The 22748-nt window shown below is 46.6% G+C and overlaps 1 protein-coding gene across 1 annotated transcript in view; it reads left to right on the top strand.

Annotated features, from left to right (window-relative positions):
* The window catches only part of RPA1 (replication protein A1), a 134458-nt gene that overhangs the window by 106741 nt on the left and 4969 nt on the right, over window positions 1-22748 (top strand). Inside the window, exons 15-16 of the mRNA XM_075335336.1 lie at window positions 8987-9094; window positions 14050-14136. Coding sequence (XP_075191451.1) covers window positions 8987-9094; window positions 14050-14136 — 195 coding nt within the window. The remainder of the gene's footprint in view (window positions 1-8986; window positions 9095-14049; window positions 14137-22748) is intronic.

A 22748-nucleotide genomic window follows, 5' to 3' on the forward strand; every position in this document is an offset into this window, starting at 1 on the left:
GATCAGGAGTCTTGTCCTGACGCCGCACTCAATTTGGATACGCCAGATGGTGACGCCATGGTAAATGACCTTATAGCGGCCATCAATAGGCTGTTGGATATTTCTCCCCCAGCCCCTTCTGCAGAGGAGGCAGCTGCACAGCAGGAGAAATTCCATTTCCTGTATCCCAAGCGTAAATTGAGTACTTTTCTGGACCACTCTGACTTCAGAGAATCCATCCAGAAACACAATACTTATCCGGACAAGCGTTTTTTCTAAACGCCTTAAGGATACACGTTATCCTTTTCCCCCTGACGTGGTCAAACGCTGGACCCAGTGTCCAAAAGTGGACCCTCCAATATCCAGGCTTGCAGCTAGATCCATAGTTGCAGTGGCGGATGGGGCTTCACTTAAAGATGCCAATGACAGACAGATGGACCTTTGGTTGAAATCTGTCTATGAAGCTATCGGCGCGTCGTTTGCTCCAGCATTCGCGGCCGTGTGGGCGCTCCAAGCTATTTCAGCTGGTCTGGCACAGGTGGACTCTCTCATACGTCCAGCAGTGCCGCAAGTGGCGTCCCTAACTACGCAAATGTCTGCGTTTGCGACCTACGCTATCAATGCGGTACTGGACTCTACGAGCCGTACCTCAATGGCATCCGCCAACTCTGTAGTTTTGCGCAGAGCCTTGTGGTTAAAGGAATGGAAAGCAGATTCTGCTTCTAAAAAATGTTTAACCAGCTTGCCATTATCTGGAGACAGACTGTTTGGTGAGCAATTGGCGGAAATCATTAAACAGTCCAAAGGTAAGGACTCCTCCTTACCCCAGCCCAGATCAAGCAAACCTCCACAGAGGAAGTGGCAGTCAAAGTTTCGGTCCTTTCGAGGCTCGGGCAAGCCCCAATTCTCCTCGTCCAAAGGGACTCAGAAAGAGCAAAGGAGCTCTGATTCCTGGCGGGCTCACTCACGCCCCAAGAAAGCAACCGGAGGTACCGCTTCCAAGGCGGCTGCCTCATGACTTTCGGCCGCCTCCCTCCGCATCCTCGGTCGGTGGCAGGCTCTCCCGCTTTTGCGACATTTGGCTGCCACAGGTCAAAGACCGGTGGGTAACAGACATTTTGTCTCACGGGTACAGGATAGAGTTCAGTTCTCGTCCTCCGCCTCGGTTCTTCAGAACTTCCCCACATCCCGACCGAGCAGATGCCCTTCTGCAGGCGGTGAATTCTCTAAGAGCAGAAGGAGTGGTGGTCCCTGTTCCTCTTCAGGAACGAGGTCAAGGTTTTTACTCCAATCTCTTTGTGGTGCCAAAAAAGGACGGCTCATTCCGTCCTGTTCTGGACCTAAAACTGCTCAACAAGCATGTGAACGCCAGGCGGTTCCGGATGGAATCCCTCCGCTCAGTCATTGCCTCAATGTCTCAAGGAGATTTCCTAGCATCAATAGACATCAAGGATGCTTATCTCCACGTGCCGATTGCTACAGAGCACCAACGCTTTCTACGCTTCGTGATAGGAGACGACCATCTTCAGTTCGTAGCTCTGCCATTTGGTCTGGCGACAGCCCCACGGGTGTTCACCAAGATCATGGCGGCAGCGGTAGCAGTCTTGCACTCTCAGGGACACTCTGTGATCCCTTACTTGGACGATCTACTGGTCAAGGCACCCTCTCAAGAGGCATGCCAACTCAGCTTGACTGTTGCACTGGAGACTCTCCAGACGTTCGGGTGGATCATCAACTTCTCAAAGTCAAATCTGTCACCGACCCAATCACTAACGTATCTTGGCATGGAGTTCCATACTCTCTCAGCGATAGTGAAGCTTCCGCTGGACAAGCAGCGGTCTCTACAGACTGGGGTGCAGGCTCTCCTTCAAAGTCAGTCGCACTCCTTAAGACGCCTCATGCACTTCCTCGGGAAGATGGTGGCGGCAATGGAGGCGGTTCCGTTTGCGCAGTTTCATCTGCGCCCACTTCAATGGGACATTCTCCGCCAATGGGACGGGAAGTCAAAATCCCTGGACAGGAAAGTCTCCCTTTCCCAGACGGCCAAGGACTCTCTGCAGTGGTGGCTTCTTCCCACCTCATTATCACAGGGAAGATCCTTCCTACCACCGTCTTGGGCGGTGGTCACGACAGACGCGAGTCTGTCAGGGTGGGGAGCGGTTTTTCTCCACCACAGGGCTCAGGGTACGTGGACTCAGCAGGAGTCCACCCTTCAGATCAATGTTCTGGAAATCAGAGCAGTGTATCTTGCCCTACTAGCCTTCCAGCGGTGGCTGGAAGGAAGGCAGATCCGAATTCAGTCGGACAACTCCACAGCGGTGGCATACATCAACCACCAAGGGGGGACACGCAGTCGGCAAGCCTTCCAGGAAGTCCGGCGGATTCTGATGTGGGTGGAAGCCACGGCCTCCACCATATCCGCAGTTCACATCCCCGGCGTAGAAAACTGGGAAGCAGACTTCCTCAGTCGCCAGGGCATGGACGCAGGGGAATGGTCCCTTCACCCAGACGTGTTTCAGGAAATCTGTCGCCGATGGGGAAGGCCGGACGTCGACCTCATGGCGTCCCGGCACAACAACAAGGTCCCAACCTTCATGGCACGGTCTCGCGATCAAAGAGCGCTGGCAGCAGACGCCCTGGTGCAAGATTGGTCGCAGTTCCGGCTCCCTTATGTGTTTCCACCTCTGGCACTCTTGCCCAGAGTGCTACGCAAGATCAGATCCGATTGCAGCCGCGTCATACTCGTCGCCCCAGACTGGCCGAGGAGGGCGTGGTATCCGGATCTGTGGCAGCTCACGGTCGGCCAACCGTGGGCACTACCAGACCGACCAGACTTACTGTCCCAAGGGCCGTTTTTCCATCGGAATTTTGCGGCCCTGAACCTGACTGTGTGGCCATTGAGTCCTGGATCCTAGCGTCTTCAGGATTATCCCAAGGGGTCGTTGCCACCATGAGACAGGCTAGGAAGCCCACGTCCGCTAAGATCTACCACAGAACGTGGAGGATATTCTTATCCTGGTGCTCTGCTCAGGGAGTGTCTCCCTGGCCATTTGCATTGCCTACCTTTCTTTCTTTCCTGCAATCTGGGTTAGAAAAAGGTTTGTCGCTCGGCTCCCTTAAAGGTCAGGTCTCGGCGCTATCCGTCTTTTTTCAGAGGCGTTTGGCACGCCTTCCTAAGGTGCGCACGTTCCTACAGGGGGTTTGCCATATCGTACCCCCGTACAAGCGGCCGTTAGATCCATGGGATCTGAACAGGGTACTAGTTGCCCTCCAGAAGCCGCCCTTCGAGCCTCTGAGGGAGGTTTCACTTTCTAGACTATCACAGAAAGTGGCTTTTCTGGTAGCGATCACATCTCTTCGGAGAGTGTCTGAGCTGGCAGCGCTATCATCCAAGGCTCCCTTCCTGTTCTTCCACCAGGACAAGGTAGTGCTGCGCCCCATTCAGGAGTTTCTCCCGAAGGTGGTATCCTCTTTTCATCTTAATCAGGATATCTCTTTGCCTTCGTTTTGTCCTCATGCAGTTCATCGGTATGAGAAGGATTTACATTTCTTGGATCTGGTGAGAGCACTCAGAATCTACATTTCCCGCACGGCGCCCTTGCGCCGTTCGGATGCACTCTTTGTCCTTGTCGCTGGTAAGCGCAAAGGGTCGCAGGCTTCTAAGGCCACCCTGGCTCGATGGATCAAAGAACCAATTCTTGAAGCCTACCGTTCTGCTGGGCTTCCGGTTCCATCAGGGCTGAAGGCCCATTCTACCAGAGCCGTGGGTGCGTCCTGGGCATTGCGACACCAGGCTACGGCTCAACAGGTGTGCCAGGCAGCTACCTGGTCGAGTCTGCACACTTTCACCAAACATTATCAGGTGCATACCTATGCTTCGGCGGACGCCAGCCTAGGTAGAAGAGTCCTGCAGGCGGCAGTTGCCTCCCTATAGGGGAGGGCTGTCTTGCAGCTCTAACATGAGGTATTCTTTACCCACCCAGGGACAGCTTTTGGACGTCCCAATCGTCTGGGTCTCCCAATGGAGCGCCGAAGAAGAAGGGAATTTTGTTACTTACCGTAAATTCCTTTTCTTCTAGCTCCTATTGGGAGACCCAGCACCCGCCCTGTTGTCCTTCGGGATTTTTGGTTGTTTTTCGGGTACACATGTTGTTCATGTTGAACGGTTTTCAGTTCTCCGACGTTACTTCGGAGTGAATTTGTTTAAACCAGTTATTGGCTTTCCTCCTTCTTGCTTTTGCACTAAAACTGGTGAGCCAGTGATCCCACTGGGGGTGTATAGCCAGAAGGGGAGGGGCCTTACACTTTTTAGTGTAATTGCTTTGTGTGGCCTCCGGAGGCAGTGCTATACACCCAATCGTCTGGGTCTCCCAATAGGAGCTAGAAGAAAAGGAATTTACGGTAAGTAACAAAATTCCCTTCTTTTTATATGTTAATAAACTGTTAAGCTCTATGAAGCAGGCACAGATCTCCCTGATAATCTGCCTCTATAGCTTACTTTAAATGAAAGTGGATGATTCCAATGTGAGACATGTAATGACTGACAGTTATAATCACACTCAGCAGAACTGATCTTTGTCTCCTTACAAACACATCTGCAGCTCTCCTCTCACAGTGCTGTCAGTTCTTCTGCAGAGCTGTCTGTTTGCAGCTAACATTACTTCAGCTTCCATCTCACTGGCAGTGAGCTTTGAGGAGCAATGCAGCAGCACTTTACTTCAATACAAACACATCTAAAGTTTTAGTTCCCCTCTCAGTGAGCTACCTGCTAGACTGTATTGGCTCCTTCCAGGTATGAGTCATGTCTGTCACATGATAGGGGTGTGTTAGAAATGCAGCCCATACAGTGTAACATTTATATAGGCCTGGCAGGCAGACATGGGCGGGAATAAATAGTAAAACCCAACCCAGATATTTGCTATTCTGCAGCTCCTGCCAATCAAAAAGCTGTACATTTCTGTAATTTGCATGTAGTTCAAAAACTATACATGCAATCTCACAACTAAAAGTATGTGTAGAATCAGTATGATAGCGCCAGCATAGCACTGGCTTTAGTTTATATAGGAAAATTTTAACTAGTTAAATCCCACTGTCAGTCTCTTTCAGCGAGATTTAACATGAGCCTGTAGGGGGTTTGTCATTCCCTGCTCCCGTGACGTGATCGTGGGGTGCTGACAGGTTGTTATAACCGCTGGGGGTCAGCTCGTGATTCCTTGTGTCAGTCATTACAATTCTCCTGTGAACGCTGGCTGCGGGTTGTTCATAGGAAATAGTGATTTCTGCTATACAGAGCAGTGCATCAGCACTGTTGTGTATAGCACAAGCGACTGGATGTTTGCAGCTTCAAGTCCCTTAAGAGGACTAGTAAAAAAACAGTAAAAAATAAAGTTCAAATCACAAACTCCTGACTCTTTTTTTTCACCACTTGAATAAAAAAAAAGTCCATGTACAGGGTCTGCCGTGTTTCCGGTAGGTGTCGTATTTTTGGTGCTCTCATTATGTAGTAAAAATGACCTGGCTACATGATTCTCCAAATCAGTGTAATTACTGGCATATCAAACTCACCTGAAACTGCACATCCCCGAGGTGCCTTAGATGGAGGCGTCTGAGAGCTCTGCTCCTGTTAGGTGGATAACCGGCAGCCATAACCCGGGATAGGAGGGCGGGGAGGGATTGAGTTATGGCCTTCTATGCAACTAACTAGGAGCGTGGCAATAGCAGACAGGCACCACCATATGGCTGCAATCTTAACATGCTCCCTCCTGATTGGACCATGGCCCATATCCTGGCGCTATTCCACCAATATTCAGCGGTTTAATATACTTGAGAAAATAAAACTAGCGTTTCAAGTTCATTTGTTTTTTATTGCACTTTATTTTCAGCACTTGAAAATCACCAACAAAAACATGTTCTAAGTTCTATTGAAATGTATGTCAGAAAAGTGACATTATCAGAGCATAAAAGGGAATCTAACAGATGAGTCTCCTGGAACCATGCGCACCGGGGATCGGATCAGCTGGCATTTTTTTGTGTGTGTGGAGCATTTGCAATTTCACCATAGACTAAAGCCTGGCGGTTTGTGTCTTTGATCTAAAGAAAATCCGTTAAAACGATGCAAAATGCTGTTTGTGACTCCAGCCTAATGCTGCTTTATGGCAGCTGCTGAAAATATTCTGCCCCTGTGTTGTTTTTAATCATCCGTACCCTTCTTTCACCTACTCCTCTTTATCTAGTACAAATATGGCATCCAGAATTACTCGGTAGAATATCCTTACACGTTCGTCTTGGCTGTATCTTCTTGTGTGAGTCTGACAGAAGACTTGTAAATTGTCAGGTGCACCAAAATGCGTTTAGTGATCCCTCGGCAGCGGCGCTAATGTGTGGCACGCTTGTGTAGCCTCCACAACTGCTTTGAGACTCGCTGACGAACACAAATTTCATTCTCATTCCTGGGCAAAGTAACCGCCGAACGATCTTGTTTAAATACGGCTCACTCGCTCTGTCATTGATCCAAAATCCAAGATATAAAGCTCAAATCTCCTGCCAAGTTTCCCCTCCGAGAAGCCTTTGTACTTGTGTAAAGACCACAGAGCTGAATCTGCACTGTATTAGTACAGATGTCCATGCTGGGCGTCTTTGTGGGGCTCAATTACCAAACAGCTTGTTCTAGACACAAATACTCATTTCTACGTTATTTATTGCAGTTTCTTTGTTTTTGGGTTTTTCTTCCCTCTATAACTGTTAGCTGGACACCATTACTTACGTAAAGGATCTCGTCAATCCCTCCGTCATCTTTGGGTGAGCCGACCGTCCTAAAGATAAATTACCGGTAAATGTTTATAGAGGGATGCACCGGCCGGCGCTCATTGCTGTAGGCCTATATTTAGTGTATTTAGCACACTCGGGAGCCATGCCCTCACCGCCTGCATTAGTGGTGTCTGCTTCAAAGACGCAGCCTATATCTCCTCGAGTCTGTGAGAGGAATTCATATACCGGAGTGCAAAGAATAATTCCAGCTCCTGCAAAAGGCTGCCAGATCTCCACACGCTGCCTCACCACTTTCACACAAGTGCTCGTTGGCCCTGACCCGGTGGGGAGAGCTCGGTTTCTTTCTTCTCTCGGGCTCATTATATTCATCAGCCCTCGGCAGCTGTGGCGACTTACAATCAAGCTGTTTAATGCCGGTCGAAATCCCTAATGATCTGAAATGGCAGTAAAATGTTGTGGAACGTACAAGTAACAGGCTGTTGGTGAATTGAACACTCGTCTTAATGCGGTTTCTATGAGACGTAGCTTGTCTTTGCACAGCATTAAGGCTTCTGACTCGAGCACCCTGTTCCCATAACCTCTTGTCATCGACCACCAGCCTTAGATCCGCAGCTCTCACAATAGACGCTGATGTCAGAAGCTAGATATAAAAATACATCATACAGCTTTCTGCTTTCCATTGCAGATGGGGGGGAAGGATGCTCAGAATTTCAGAAAATCCAGTTTCCTCTTCCGCTAGATAATGTTGTCTGTTGTGTTTATCCTGTTCGATTGTCTTTCCAGTCAATGGTGGTTATGTCAAACGGCACATTACATATCTGATGTCTACACCCAAGTCATGGCTCTAGCGATGGTTTACCCATCTTCGCATATACATTGTTATATGAAGTGTAAAGATATCCAATAAAAGACACTATGCAACAAAATCGGCACCTCCCAATAACAGTGATCACAATAAGGAAAGATATGAACTTAGAAAGGCACTGAGCAAAAGAAAATGTGCCCAATGGGGTATAAGAAATACCAGATTCAGCCTTACATAGAAACGTACACTACTCCTGCAATACAATAAGTCACCGCAGATGATCAATAAGAGATGAAAATGGATACAAACACACAACTCCTATAGGAAATTCCAATTCGCTGGGAGGAGAAAAAAGGCACTTGAGAGAAAAGACTGTGTCTGGTAAGGATGTAATGGGGTCAAAATCCGGCTATAGGATGAAATGAAAAGATGCCTTTGGAGACGATAACACCATGCACATTCTTGTGGCAAAGTAGTATTTTACAAACGTAATTGAGGTTCCCGTGTGTGTATATAATTATTTATAACGTTCTCAGTGAAGAACGGTTGGGGTTAAGTTTATCCCCGCAAAAAAGCAGACCTACCCCCTCACCATCCCATTTCCCAGGAGAATCATACTTACCAGACAGCAGATGTCTGTGTCTACATCAGGTTCCCATACGATCTTTGGCGGGCACTACCAGCAGGTATGCTCCATGCAGTCCTACCCTGCATCTGGTCGACACTTGCATCAGACTGTGTGTACACACACACACACACTTACACATCGGATCGCATACACACACTCGCCACATCCAGCAATACGTATTACTTCCGGCCAGGAGGGGAAGATGGGACACAGTGCAGTGGAGCGCATGGAGGACTCAGCGATGGAACGCATTGATGCATTCCACTGCACTGCGTCTCCCGATTCTCAGCCAGCCAGACGCAATTGGTATCACTGGTTGTGGAGAGTGGGTGCACGATCTGATGTGTGTGGGCGCGCCATCTCGTGTGTGGGCGCGCCATCTGATGTGTGTTCCGCTGCAGGTCCTTCCGTTCGACGTTTGAGTATGAATGCGGGGTCTTCTGTCCTCTTCTCTCTTTTGGGGGTGTCTGCTTTCTATAATGAAGTGTCCTGCAGTGTTATTTAACTCGTTTGGCTGCATGGACACTTCATTATTGATCAGTGACTAGGACTTATTTTCATGGTAGGGCTTATTGTTGGAGGCAGGCTTATTTTTGGAAAGACACGGTATATCTTCCTTTCCGTGCCTCTTACTATACATTTTGCAGTTCCTTGTATTGTTCTAGTGCCCGCTGAACCATTATTTTCCCATTCTATGAAATGTAACTGGTGAGCTGTTTGTAGCCACTTGATATTTATAGTTGCCCTTTCTTTCTCTTGTATATTGAATGAATGCCTTATGATTTACCTGATGTGATTTATTTTAGGCAAATATTGCTGATTTTGGAGAGAATCAATGGATTACATGTTTTCAGGAGTCAGCGGAAGCAATTCTTGGCCAAAATGCTGCTTATCTTGGAGAACTCAAGGAAAAGGTATGATGCTTTTGATTGACAAGTAGTTTGCAGGGCTCTAAATGGTAGTAACTCTAACAAAAATACAACAAAACCCTTAACACCTGACTACCACTTGGGAGAGAATGGCAGCTTATTGCATTCAATAATGGTACACAGTAAGGCTATGTGCCCACGGGGAAAGTGACCTGTGAATATATCCGCAGAACATTCCGCAGGAGCTCCCAGAAATCCGCAGCACAACTTTGTCTGTTTTAATGCTGCGGTTGTATTGCTGAATGTCCTGCGGCTATGCTGCGGGCATTCTGCATTGAGGATACAGTACCATGGCTTCGGCACTGCATCCTCAATGCAGAACAAGTGCTGGAGTGATTGGGGAGTTCATACTTACCTCCATCACGCAGCACTTCACTTTCCAGCCATTTCTATCTGCACATTGCCGGAGGTGGGCGGGCCTGAACTAGCTCCGGCTGTCACATGACCGAAGCTTGTGCAGGCCCCGCCCACCCCCTGCTCCTGGCTCCACTGCGCTCCTCTGCACCGGAGGAAGTGACTCCAGTGTCTTCTATCAAGGCAGGTAAGTATGGGATCTTGCGGAAAAATCCGCAAGAATAATTCACATGCTGCAGATTTTTCCGCAGGGAAATCCGCATTATTTCTGCTGGAAAAAAACGCAGCATGGGCACAGCAGTGCCAAAATTCCATAGAAATGGCTGGGGACTCGCTGTACTGCGGATTTTTTAAAAAATCCGCGTCAAATTCCGCAAATTTTCCGCAGCGTGGGCACATAGCCTAAGGATTCACACTCTAGTGGCGGCTGCAGCAAGTCAGATTGGATTGTGTGTTTACGTACATACTTCAGTCAGCTTCAAGTGCATGGTAATGTGAAAGTAAAGCAAAACCCAAAGGGAAGGATCATTATCAACTCATTTACCCATAAAGGGAGCCTGACATCTGATTTATCCAGACCACGACCTGCATGAATGGGAGCGTGGCTGTATGATTGCAGCCAGGCATATTTTTCTCTGAAACGCTTTTGTCAATTCAGTAAACCTATTGTTTGAAGAGCCCAGAGATTTTTCCAGGAACTGCTTGGGTGAGACCGGTCACCCACGTGGAGTGGAGCAAAGCCATCTGGGGGAAGTGCTTGACTAATCTTGCCTGTCTATGGTCCCCGGTTATATCTTCAATATGTTTTCTCTGAAACGCTGGGATGTTCCTGAGAAAGATACGGTATACCTTGTTGCAATCTTGTCTCCAGGCTCTGATTTGTGGTTTGCACAATGTGAATCAGCTGGATAAGTTCCTATGAAAGGCTAATGCACAATAAAAAAAAATTGTGTGTGGAATTAAGCAGTTCAGCAACTTTCTAAATAGTCTTCATTTAAATTAAACAAAAAATCACCATTTTGCTGCTACAGAGTGTCTAAGGCTGCTTTCACACTACGTTTTTTTAACATGCGTCATGAACGTTTTTTTGCTGTAAAAGCGGATCCTGCTTTTACAGCAAAAAAACGCATGTGTTATTTTGCAGGATCCTGTCACTTTAAGTTTATGGGCGGGCACTGGAGTCATGTGATCGGGAGTGAGGGGAACTGAACATGATATACTGGGAGCCGGCTTCGAACAGCTGCAGAGGCTCGTAACCAAGGTAAACATCGGGTAACTTGCTTGGATACCCGATATTTACGTTGGTTACGAGCATCCGCAGGTGCTAGGAGCCGGGCTCCCTGCACACGTAAACATCGGGTAACTAAGAGAAGCGCTTTCCTTGGATACCCGATATTTATCTTGGTTACGACTGTCCGCAGCTCCCAGGAGAGGGTGGGAGAGAGGCGAGGGTGGGAGAGAGGCGAGGGTGGGAGAGAGGCGAGGGTGGGAGAGAGGCGAGGGTGGGAGAGAGGCGAGGGTGGGAGAGAGGCGAGGGTGGGAGAGAGGCGAGGGTGGGAGAGAGGCGAGGGTGGGAGAGAGGCGAGGGTGGGAGAGAGGCGAGGGTGGGAGAGAGGCGAGGGTGGGAGAGAGGCGAGGGTGGGAGAGAGGTGAGGGTGGGAGAGAGTCAGAGGGGGTGGGGGAGAGGCGAGGGTGGGAGAGAGTCAGAGGGGGTGGGGGAGAGAGACAGAGGGGGAGGGGGAGAGAGACAGAGGGGGAGGGGGAGAGAGACAGAGGGGGAGGGGGAGAGACTGATCACCCGAGGCTGGTTTCTGTGCATGCTCAGTAGAGCAAGCAGGATCCTGTCTATCAGCATGCCAGCGTTCACATGCTGTTTAGTCAGGATCCAGTGACATGCAGTATTTGGACGCAGCTCAAAAACGCTACAAGTAGCGTTTTTGAAAGATGTTAAAAAACTGCAAGTCGCTGAATCCTCACTATAATGGACGCAAATGCAGGTGAACGCATGTTGACGCGAGTCCATTGCAAATGCATTGAAATGAAAATGCATTTGCACTGGATCCGTTTTTGCGTTAAAAAAAACGTTCATGACGGATGTTAAAAAAAAGTAGTGTGAAAGCAGCCTAAGTCCTTTAGCTCAGCGTTACTCAGTGTGACTTTTCTGCTCTCCCCCTTCATTTTCTATGATATAGTTGGTAGTGAGAGGGGGTTGTACACAGATGGTTAACAGTGTTGAGAGAGGAGAAAGCAGTCTCGGGGAAGGCAGAGAAAACTGAGCTCACATCCAGCCTGTATTACTGAGAGAGACCTATAAATCTGGAGCTTGGATGAGGCTGCAAACTGCAAATCAGAAGTCTGAAATCTTCATTCTCATTCATTTTTAGACCAAAAGAAACCACTAAAATATCGAAAAATATATTTTTAGGTCATTTGAAAGGTGTTCATAGCCATTAAAGGGAATCTATCACCGAGTTTTTGCTACCTCATCTGAGAGCAGCATAATGTAGGAAACGAGACTGTTTACTGGGTGCAGCACTTCTTAAGCCGGGGCCACACGGGCACTAGTGCGATCCTCGCATGACACTCGGGTCACGCTGGCAGCACAGAGAGAGCCGAGTGTCATGCGAGTGTCACTTCGACTGCGGTCTGATCATTCGATCGGACCTCAACTGCGGGGGCGGGCCGGCGCTGCGGAGGGGAGGGAGGGATTTATCTCCCTCTCTCCTCTGTTGCCGGCAATTGCGATTCTCGCCCTGCACTCGCGGTACACCGGTATTCGAGTGTAGTGTGATCTCTCTCTCGCCCCTTAGACTTGAATGAGTCAGAGAGAAAGCGTCTCTCATTACAATCGTAGCACGCTGCGAGTGTTTTCTCGGTCCAATTGGGGCCAAGAAAATAATCACTCATAGGTGCTGGGACATAAGTTAATATTGGTCCGAGTGGAATGCGATGTTTTATCGCATTTCACTCGCTCTGATTTTCATGCCGTGTGTCTTGGGCCTTAGATGTAACAGAGCTCACAAAGATACCCCCACCTACACCACAGCTCTCAATGTATATTGTGTTTAGACAATGAGCTGCTAATCGGAGGAGGTCAGGCAGTGATAATCTGGATAATCTGGTGATAAACCTCTCATTGTGTGGAAACCGCACACAGACTAAAGCTGGGTTCACACTAAGCGACAGCGACAACGACGTCGCTGTTACGTCACCTTTTTCTGTGACGTAACAGCGACCTTGTAAGTCGCTGTTATGATCGCTGCTTATCTGTCAAACACAGCGACGCAGCAGCGATCATAACGTCGCTACATGTGCAGAGAGCAGGGAGCCGCGCTTAGCGCTGGCTCCTTGCTCTCCTAGGTACAGTACACATCGGGTCAATTAACCCGATGTGTACTGCAGCTACATGTCACAGTGCAGAGAGCAGGGAGCCGCGCACACTGCTTAGCGCTGGCTCCTTGCTCTCCTTGCTACAGTATACATCGGGTTAATTACACGATGTGTACTGCAGCTACATGTGCAGAGAGCAGGAGCCGCCACTGGCAGCCAGGGCGGAGCCTGGTAACGAAGGTAAATATCGGGTAACCAGGGAAAGGTCTTCCCTTGGTTACCCGATGTTTACGCTGGTTACAGCTTACCGCAGCTGCCAGACGCCGGCTCCTGCTCCCTGCTCGCTTAATTTCGTCGCTCTCTCGCTGTCACACACAGCGATGTGTGTGTCACAGCGGGAGAGTGACGACCAAAAAATGAAGCTGGACATTCAGCAACGAGCGGCGACCTCACAGCAGGGGCCAGGTCGTTGCTGGATGTCACACACAGCGACGGGACGTCGCTGCAACGTCACAGAAAATGGTGACGTAGCAGCAACGTCGTTGTCGCTGTGTGTGACACCAGCTTAATAAGTGACACATCCCTAAATTCAGTGTTTTAACCTCTACATCATGCTATCTTCAAATTACATAGCAAAAACCTGCTGACAGATTCCCTTTAAGGTAACTGTTCTAAGTTCTAAGTTGGGGGTATACATAGTTAGAATCTCCCAAAAGTATACTTCCGTTACTTAATTTTTGTTGCTTATAGCACAAATAACACATGCCTCAGCGATTTACAGACCTGATGACGTGCTGTCCTCAGCTTACGTCTCTGCTGCTGTGGTTTCATGCGTGACGTTTGCTAGTATGGTCCAGAGCACAGCCTAGGTATGATGGCGGCTGACTGCGTGCCATGTATCATCCATGTTTGTGGGATGGGGCAGAACAAATTGTGGCTTTTACTCATCTTTTTTTGGCCATTTCTGAGGTTTTGTCAATATAGCTGAATGCAGACTGATTCCTTTCTCTCCGGAGGGTAAAAGTGCTCACTGCTGCTTTTCATTTAAAAGTAGTCTGTGGGTGTCCGCACTTCTTGTGAGCACATGCTTTGTTGAATACCTTCCTTCTGGGAAGAGAGAAAAGGACTTTTACTCCCCCTGATGATTGCTGAGCTATTTTGACAAGTTTAAAGGTGCAATTAGTTCCTGGACAGAGGGAGCCGCTCCTGACAGCTCCTCTCCGTTCCCTCTAAACACCGCCGTGTTCTTGTTGCAGAATGAGCAGGCGTACGAGGAGGTATTTCAGAATGCCAACTTCCAATCTTACACCTTCAGAATTCGGGTCAAGTTGGAGACGTACAATGTAAGTACATGATGATGATTTTATTTTTATTATATGTAATGTAACGTTTTCTAAGTTTTAGCTGGGCCTCATTAGTTTGATTGTTAATGGATACAAAATAACTTGCTTATATGGTTATTGAAAATGAGCACAGCGCTTTTGCTAAGTGCAGAGGTTTGGACATCCATCACTGACATTTGGGAATGTCTATAATCTGTCTTCACGTCTGAAGTAAGTATAGCCATATTTTTGTGGTGGATCATAAGGAGAATGTGACCTATCTCTTCAGTAGCTCCGGCAGTGACTGCGCTGTACGAGCATTGTTTTTGCTCAGATTTCATAATCACTTGCTGAAGAATCGGGCAGCATTTTATGTATCTGACCACATAGATATAGAGCTGTTTACAGCCGGTAGCGTTAAGGGCGCTTTACACGCTACAATATATCTTACGATGTGTCGGCGGGGTCACGTCGTAAGTGACGCACATCCGGCATCGTAAGGTACATTGTAGCGTGTGACAGCTACGTGCGATTGCGATTGAACGGTAAAACGTTCATCGCATGCACGTCGTTCAATTCCTAAAAATTGAACGTCAGGTTGTTTTATCGTACCCGGGGTAGCACACATCGGGTTGTTCATCGTACCCGGGGTAGCACACATCACAGTGTGTGACATCCCGGGAACGATGAACAGATCTTACCTGCGTCCCGTGGCTCCCGCCAGCAATGCGGAAGGAAGGAGGTGGGCAGGATGTTTACGTCCGCTCATCTCCGCCCCTCCGCGTCTATTGGCCGGCTGCCGCATGACGTCGATGTGACGCCGAACGTCCCTCCCACTCCAGGAAGTGGATGTTCTCCGCCCACATCGCGGTCGTATGGACAGGTAAGTACGTGTGACGGGGGTTACTCGTTTGTGCGACACGTTCAACAAGTTGAACGTGCCGCACATACGATGGGGGCGGGTACGATCGCATACGATATCGTATCCTGGATCGTATGGTGTAAAGCAGGTTTTAATCTTATTATCTCGGAAGCATCGATGGTATGAGGGCCCACGTGACAGATTTTAGGGTTAAACTGCATTTACACTGAAAGTTCTTCATATACGAGCATTTTTTTATGATTGATTGTTTCATGATCTTTCATTGTCATCAGGCTGCCCAACCCCTGATGTATCGTTAGTAAAATTTTCCTGATGGTCAGTACTGTCTGCTTCTGCACTGTAGAAAAAACCTTGGAGGCACCATGCAGCCCAATACAGATGTGTGCCACAGGCAATAGCAATTACATTGGCCAAAATCAAATGTAATAAACCTAGTGTCCAGAAGGCAGAACTTTAGAATTGAGAATTTGGTGGAGTGTGGATCACTTAGGTCATGGCTGCCTTTATATACAGGGTAGGCCATAAGTATGGATACACCCTGATTAAATGGAAGTGGTTGCTGATATCACCTTACTGTTTGTGGCATATTAGTACATGGTAGGGTACAAACATTTGAGGCCGGATGACGCCCATGGCGGCCATCTGCAAAGCAGCCATTTTGAATTCAACTTTACTTTTTTCAATGGGAAGGGGGTCATGTGACACATCAAGCAGAGAATTGCACACAAAAAAACCAATGGTGTGCTCAATTTTAACGTAGCTTTATTCATTATCGAGTTATTGACATGTTTGTGACATGGAACAACGACAGTAACCCACTAAAGGATGTGCTCAAAGTGCTGCCAATTGTGTTGAATTGTCAACGCTATTCTCTTCTCCCACTCTTGACACACTGGGAACAATACCGCAGAAGAAATGCTACCACTGGCCTCCTGTATCCGTTGTTTCAGGTGCCCCACATCCTGGATCTGCGGTATTGCTCTGTGTGTCAAGAGTGGGAGAAGAGAATCTCGTTGACTATTCAACACAATGGGCAGCACTTTGAGCACATCCTTTAGTCGGTTACTGTTATTCCATATCACACACGTGTCAATAGCTCGATAATGAATAAAGCTATGCTAAAAATGAAAAACCATTGTTTTTCTTGTGCAATTCTGTTTGTGTCACATGACCCCCTTCCCATTGAAAAAAGTAAAGTTTGAATTCAAAATGGCGGCTTTGCAGATGGCCGCCATGGGCGTCACCCGACCTCAAATGTTTGGCCCCTACCATGTACTAATATGCCCCAAACGGTAAGGTGATATCAGCAACCACTTCATCAGGGTGTATTCATACTTATGGCCCACCCTGTAGTGTCATGTCATGTTCTGGTGTAGGTGTATCAGCCCGGCAGGATTTGGAGTGGACCATGGAAATCTACCTCATAGGTTCCATTGAACAGTGTCGCTTATCAGGACGAGTTACCTTATAAAGCTAGTGTTATGGCTGCTTAGGTTTTAGAACACTAATAAAAATCATACTTGTTTCGTAGTATTTCGTAGTGCTACATCAAATGTTGGAGCAACAGGCAAAATAGCCTGGAAGGCAATGAGGGTGTTCTGCTGTACCTTGAGTATTTCATCCCATCCAAATGCACTCCTAGGCTTATTTGTATGTAGCTTCCAGTCTTTATTTTATCGAGTTACCGCAAAGTAAACTTCATAAAATCGTCAGTTATTTTTAGGATTAAAGTCCCTCAAGTTAATGACAAATATAACATGTTACCATTGTTTTGTTCTTAACAATCTCTAACACGAAGCATGTGTCAATACTGACTCACCACACACACACACTCCTCAGCATTAAAACCGCAATGCCAATAACAGTCATGGAATTATGAAAATTACACAATTATTGAAAAAGTGAAAATTAAATTTCCAAACATCTCAAAGTAATGAGTATGTGCACCACCACAGAATGACAAGGCATTTAAGCTTAATATGTATCAGTCAGGTTATTAATGAAAACTGTTCTTCCATGCTGAATGCACTTGGGCAAATAATCAAAATTCACTGCTGGCAGCTACTTTTGCAATTGCCAAACAATGGACTTGATTGGAGACAAGTCTGGAGACTCTGCAGGCCATGGTAGCACATTTACAATAGCACATGGCGGCCTAGCTTTTTTATGTTATAAAGACTGCACCTGGGGAATTTCATGTTCCCGCGCGAAGGCCTCTTCATGGCGTTGCCTATATGATCTCCAAACAAACCTTTGGCTATTCTTGTGTCCAAGACAAAAGGATGGCATCTCACCAAAGAGGAAAGACCTCAATTCCAGCCTCCATTGCCTTCTATGAAATACTGAGATCTGTGGCGTGAGGTCAATTTAATGGATACCTGGAACTGGACATCTGGCTTGTAGCCCAGTGTTGGTTTGACACCTTAGTATTGGTATGTGACGACTAATTTTACTTGCAGATATAGAAATGGTAACTACTTGTCATTCTTTGAGTCTGACCAAGTGGGCAATGCTATGGAGAGGCCTTCATAAAGGAATGCTACACTAGTCCTCCAATGGATTTTGGTGATTGAATTATTTTGGATTTTTTTTTTTTTCTTAACAACAATTTCCTTATTTCTTTGGCTTTGCTTTTTATTATACATTGATTTGTTGGTGGAACCAGGAGTGTCCCAAGAGCAGTTTTTCAACCTGACAACAGGCTGCATGTTTCTCGTGCTACTATGAGCAACCTCCATGGCATAAAGGTTCTACCATGGTCTTCAGCGTCTCTGGACTTGTCTCCCATTGTACACATCTGGCACATCATTAGCCCTGAGAACATTCTTCAGACAACCATTAACCCCTTTATGATCTTAGATTTACCAGTACATCCAGGATCATGTGCCTCTCATTAATGCGTGGCGAGCCCGCATGTTTTCCCGCACATATTGGCTGATCTGATCAGCTGACATGCAGCTAACAAGCACTGGGGGATTGGCGATACATCCGTGCCTGTTAACCAGTTAAATCCCACTATCAATCTCTGGGTGACAGCTGGGGGTCAGTTGATGACTCCTGTCACTGTCATGATGTAGTTCTTATGAACGTCCACTGAACGCCGGCATTCACAGGAGATCAGCTTTTCTGTTGTACATTGTAGTACTGAAGCAGAAGTAAATAGAGTATATCAGCTTCATGTCCCTGTAAGTGTGACTAGTAAAAACAATTAAAGGGAACCAATCACCAGGATTTTCGTACATAAGCTAAAGCCAGTGCTATACTGGCACTATCGGGCTGATTCTATACATACCTGTAGTGGTCAGCTCGGATGTTTAGGTTTTGAAATCCAAAAAAGTTTTATAAAATTAGCTCCTTGTTGAGTGGCAGTTGCAATGGAGTAGATAATATATTCATAGTTATCCCCTCCCTCTGTTAGAATTAGCATAAGGATTATACAAATGATTCACTTTGCTCCAGGACCTGTGTGAGGTCGTACCCATGTGACCAGAAGGGGCGGGGCCTCAGCCAACAAAGCTGGATACCAGGTCACATGGGTATGACATCATACAGGTCCTGCAACAGACAGTGAATCGTTTGTATAATTCTTATGCTAATTCTAACAGGGGGAGGGGATAACTATGATCTGCTCCAGTGCAGCTGTCACTCAACAAGCAGATTATTTTATAAACTTTACTTTTTTGGATTTCAAAACCTATGTATCCGAGCTGACCACTACAGGTATGTATAGAATCAGCCTGATAGTGCCAGTACAGCACTGGCTTTAGCTTATATACGAAAATCCTGTTGATTAATTCCCTTTAAATGTGTGTTAAAAAAAAAAAAAACCATATGGTTAAAAACAAGTTCAAATCGCCCCCCCCTTTTGCCCCATGGACAATGAAACAAAAAAATAAGTCATATTTGGTGTCACCGCATTCAGAAATGCCCAATCTATCAAAATATTAAATTCATCTGCTCTGTAAAGGATGTAAGTCCAGAATTATGTTTTTGTTGGTCACCGCAACATTGCAATAAGAGGCGATTAAGGAATTGCATTTTTTTTTCCCCAATTTAACCGCACTTGGAAATTGTGCCTTATTTTCCAGTACACTATATGGTGAAATTAATGGTTTAATTCAAAAGTACAACTCGTCCCACACAAAAAACAAAACCCTCGTATGGGTGTATTGGCTGAGAAATAAAAAAGTTATGGCTCTTGGAAGAAAAAGAGGGAAAAAAGGAAAACCACAGAGGGGTGAAGGGGTTGATAACCTTATTATTAAGTGCGAGGATTTCTGTGTGTGGCGCTCATACTAGATATTGAATAAATAAGGCTGTTTTGACAATTGTTACCTTTTTCTCATTTGCATATTATCATGTCTTTTGGCACTTTGATGTTCAGAATTTTCATGTAGCCGATCCAATATTACTGCTCCATCAAAGTTTAAGGATCGGTTGTAGACGACTTGTCCCGTGCAATAAAATGGTTAAGTCATTCCATACTAGTGAATTCTAGGAAAGGCAACCTAGCATTCGCTCTGTTCCAGCTTCACGTTCCCAGTACATGTGTGGGCTGAGTGTAATGTTCCAGCTTTCTGCAAGTTACAAATGTGTGTGTCAATTTTACCCAGTTGTTTTTATCTCAGCAGCTTCCAAGATTTATTTTAATTGCTTTAATCAGAAGTACCGCCTACTCCTAGTTTTAGATAGAAAACTGCTGTGATGGCGTTATGTGAACTTCCACTCTTGGCATGTCTACATAGCAATGACTACATTTTGGCTTTCCACTCTCGTTCTTGAATATAAGCAGATCTTACTTGATTAGCGAGAATCAATCATCGGGATATACGAGGTAACATATGAGCGCATTTTAGGGAGAGGGTTACAGCTTGAACACTTAACAACTCAAAGGAGACAAACTGGGATCTACACTTATTCTAGACATGTCTGTCGATTGTGGGTGTAATCCAGACCATATTACTACTGTTTGAATCCATATGACAACTTCAGTGCTCCCAGGAACCTGTCATTAGATAACGGAGTATTTCTCTGTAGCTTCCTTGGTGGACACAGGAACTGTGGGTTAGTCTGCTGCCACCTGGAGGCTAACACTAGTAATACATTTTAACTAAAAAATAAAAGTTGACCCTCCCCAGGAGACTATTCCTCGCCTGCTAGCACCAGACCACAGTTTAGCTTAGTGTAAGTTGGAGGCAGACTTCGTCTTTCTTTTTTTTTTTTTTTTTCTTTTCTTCTTTTTTTTTTCTTCCTTTTTTCTTCCTTCTTCTTCTTCTTCTTTTTTTTCTTCTTTCTTTTTTTTTCTTCTCTTTTTTTCTTCTTTCTCCTTTCCTCCCCACATAGCGACAGAGTACAACCTGTACTGTTCAGCCTATATCCTCTCTCGTTGGAATGGTAGCACTGTGTACCTTAATGCGCTCTGTGATTGGTACCTTGGTTGTTTTGGTCTTTTTGCCTCCTTACCACCCACCCACAGTAGTGCGATGTCTTTTCATGAAGCACATTTTCTTGTGCCTTTTGAGGGTCTACCAAGAAGCCTGCCTCCTCCACTAGCGTTTTTCCTGGTAGTTGAAAGGTCTTTGCTGTTCCACATTCCAGTGGAATCTTGATCTTTTCCTATTAGGGGAAGATTCTCCTCACCCATCTTGGTCTGAAGATGTTGAATGCCTGCTAAGCTCAAGACTTTTCTGATTGAGTCCAGAATTCCCATTCGTTGTTGCAGATCCACCCCAAGCACCACCCGTAACATCCTGACGTACCTTTCCCAATGTTCTCCTCTTCTACACAGTTTTTGGGTGATTTAGTTTTCAGTCAGTCCTCTTGCATGAGAAGTTTGGAATGCTTTTGGCCTTTCAGATTAGATTTGCCTGACTAGACTAGGTTTAGGCAACAAGGCCGTCAGGCATCACTTTTTTACCATTTAATTTTTCAGTGCTGAGAATGTATGGGCAGTGCTCCTATGGCAAGATCTTTTTCATTTTTGCATGCCTATCTTGAGGTTAGGACTTGCCAGTCTGGGCTGGGCAAATTCAAGGTTACCATATTTAGGCCCCTGGAACCAGAGAACTCGATCAGGTTCTGGTTGCCTTTTTTGCTAATCATAGAGATATCTCCAGTTTGCGTTTCTCATGGGTTTTTTTTTTCTCCCTTCTTTCGCGATTTCTTCCATTAGGCGAGGCACCAAAAGAGGTTCACAGCTGTGCCTCTCTCCCCGGACAGATTAGTCTGGCATTTGCATCCCTCCTTTCACCTTAGCAGGATTCTCCGCCTTTCACTTAAACAAGGGAATTTCTCGCCTTTCTTTAGACGCTTTGCCTCTCCTCCCTAAAAGGCTACCGCACAATGTGATGAAGCCATCACCGTGCCCCTCTATTTGTTTCTCACTGCTTCGAGCCTTGTGGGTATGCTTCGGCAGAGGTCAGATTCTCTCTTGGGCTACCCTTTTTTCTCTGTTTTGATGTGCCAATGTGGAGGGTCAGACTAAGCTAGGACGGCCCTGCAAGGTTGAAAACTCCTGGGTTTTGTGCTTCCTGGTGTCTTATTCTATAGGGCTGCGACTTAGTTTCTGTCCACATGTGTGTGGAGCTCTTGCATTTTGGTTCTGGTAATGCAAGTCTTTGCAGAAGGGCAAGTAGAAGACTACAAGCAGCAGTAGCCTGGGAGATTGCTTTTCTTCCTTTTGCACTACTGGTATTCGTTTTCGCACCCTGGGGACTGTTTTACTACATCCCATGGTTCCTGTTTTCCCCAATAAAGCAACCTAAAAAAATGAAGATTTACTTACTCTATCTGATAGTTTTCATTGGAGGGATCCAGCACACACCCATGGTTGCTTGGTTGGGTGTGCATTTAATTTGTTTTGGGGTTTTTTCTCGGGTGTTGCTTTTCTTTCATTCCTTCATTCTTTAGTTCTTTTGGCTTCTGACTCCTACATTCTCGTTAAAGGGAACCAATCACCAGGTTTTCCCGTTGTGAGCTTCATTCACCATCAGTGAGCCCTTGTATACAGCATTCTAGAATACTGTGTATGAGTACTCCGGCCGATCTGTATAACATAATGAACGCCTTATAACACCTGTCTTATGGGTGTCTCTTCACTTGGTCTGGTGCCTCCTCGATCTTGTGCAATCGCTGCCTCCTGCCCAGCCCCACATCCTATGTCATCCACAAAGAGGCCTTCGTTGGTCTTCTGCACATGCGCACTTTGATCTAGAATGCAACAGATGAGAAAGCAGCTCCTGGAGTCAGGGCGACTACGATAACTTTCCACTGCGCTCGAACTGCTCTCTTAGGCTGCTTTCACACATCCGGTTGGTGCAGAGCCGGCCAGTCCGGCTCTAAAACCTATGCAACGGATGCGGCGAAAAAGCCGCATCCTTTGCATAAGTTTTTTAAATGCGGCCTGTCCGGTTTTTGCCGCTTGCGGCATGCTACTAAGCATGCGCAGTGGCAAAAACCGAATGCGGCGGCCGGATGTGTTTTTTTGCGGCATCGCGCCACATCCGGCATCCATAGGCATGCATTGAAAAATGCGCCGCATCGGCTGGATGCGGCGCGATTCGTGGTTTTTTTTTGCTGCACAAAAAAACGTGCCAGGCAACGTTCCATCCGGCCGCCGCATCGGCTAAATCTGCCGCATGCGACAAAAAACGGACGGAACGCAAGCCCATGCGGCACTAATTAAAGTCTATGCAGGAAAAACGCAACCGGCAGCAAAACAAAAACTGTTGCGTTTTTCCTGGAAAGTGCC

The sequence above is a fragment of the Anomaloglossus baeobatrachus genome, chromosome 2 (genome assembly GCF_048569485.1).
Source record: "Anomaloglossus baeobatrachus isolate aAnoBae1 chromosome 2, aAnoBae1.hap1, whole genome shotgun sequence".
NCBI classification, from domain to species: Eukaryota; Metazoa; Chordata; class Amphibia; order Anura; family Aromobatidae; genus Anomaloglossus; species Anomaloglossus baeobatrachus.